General features: G+C 19.4%; 1 protein-coding gene across 1 annotated transcript; it reads right to left on the reverse strand.

Moving 5' to 3' along the window:
* Positions 1-108: 108 nt before the first annotated feature.
* PRSY57_1201000 (NIMA related kinase 3) lies at positions 109-1,152 on the reverse strand (the record flags this gene model as incomplete). The annotated part of the gene is made up of 1 exon (XM_012908441.2): positions 109-1,152. One exon carries the CDS (start codon positions 1,150-1,152, stop codon positions 109-111), a length of 1,044 nt encoding a protein of 347 aa, XP_012763895.2.
* Positions 1,153-1,247: the final 95 nt, after the last annotated feature.

Raw genomic sequence — 1,247 nt, forward strand, 5'->3', positions numbered from 1 at the left:
TTTTTTTTTTTTTTTTTTTTTTTTTTTTTTATTTTATTTTATTTTATTTTTTTTTTTTCCATTATTGCTTCATTTCATTTTACTATTTTATTTATATTTTTTTTATTTTTACTGAACCGTTATACATGATATTATTTTATTTACATTTTCTAAATGCCCGTGTTGTGTCGTTTCTATGTTATAATTAGTAATTACTTCCAATCTTTCTAATGTATTTAAAGACAATAGTTTAGAAATAACATTTACTAATTTTTGTGAATATATAGAAGATATATTTTTGACAATATAGCTTTTATAATTTTTATCCTCAAAAAGAGATATCATATCATTGATATTTGTAGCACAAAATGGTGATGACAAAGTAGCAAGTTCATATAAAATACATCCTACTTGAAATAAATCACTTAATTTATTTGTTTTCTTAAATTTAATTGATTCATAACTTAAACAATTTAATGTTCCTAAATTATTATTTGAACTTTGTTCTGATGATATACCGAAATCACCAATCTTTATTTTATTATCTTTAATAAATATATTAGTACTTTTTAAATCTCCATGTATTATACCATTCTGATGAATTACATTTAAACCATTTAATATTTGATGTAATATATTAAATATTTCACTTTCTGTATATATTTCATTATTTAATTTCTTTCTTAAGATATCTGAATGTAAATCTCCTTGATTACAAAACTCAAGAATAAAAGATAATGTATCATTTTCTTTAATATAATCTATTATATTTACAATATTCTCACAATTTCTTAACTTATTCATTATATATAATTCATTCATATATTTATTCAAATCATCTTCATTTATACCATATATATCATATACCTTAGATATATATATCTCATCACTTTCTATAGATCTTATCAAATGGATTTCACTATCTGACGTCATCAAATCTAACACCGTCTCAAATTTATATCCATTATTCTTATACACCTGGTATTTCTTCTCACACGATAATATTGACGGTAATATTAAAGATAACATCTTAACAAAAGTAAACAATATAAAAGAGTAAAAAGGGAACATATACTTACAAATAACTATCAACAAATTACACAATATCCTCATATGAGTATTAACAACAAACAAATGGAATAATAGAAAACAAAACAAGTAAATACAAACCATAAGAAACACAAAAAAAAAAAAAAAAAAAAAAAAAAAAATAAAATAAAATAAAATAAAAAAAAAAAAAAAAAAAAAAAAAAAAAAAAAAAAAAAAA

Source organism: Plasmodium reichenowi, chromosome 12 (genome assembly GCF_001601855.1).
Source record: "Plasmodium reichenowi strain SY57 chromosome 12, whole genome shotgun sequence".
NCBI classification, from domain to species: Eukaryota; Apicomplexa; class Aconoidasida; order Haemosporida; family Plasmodiidae; genus Plasmodium; species Plasmodium reichenowi.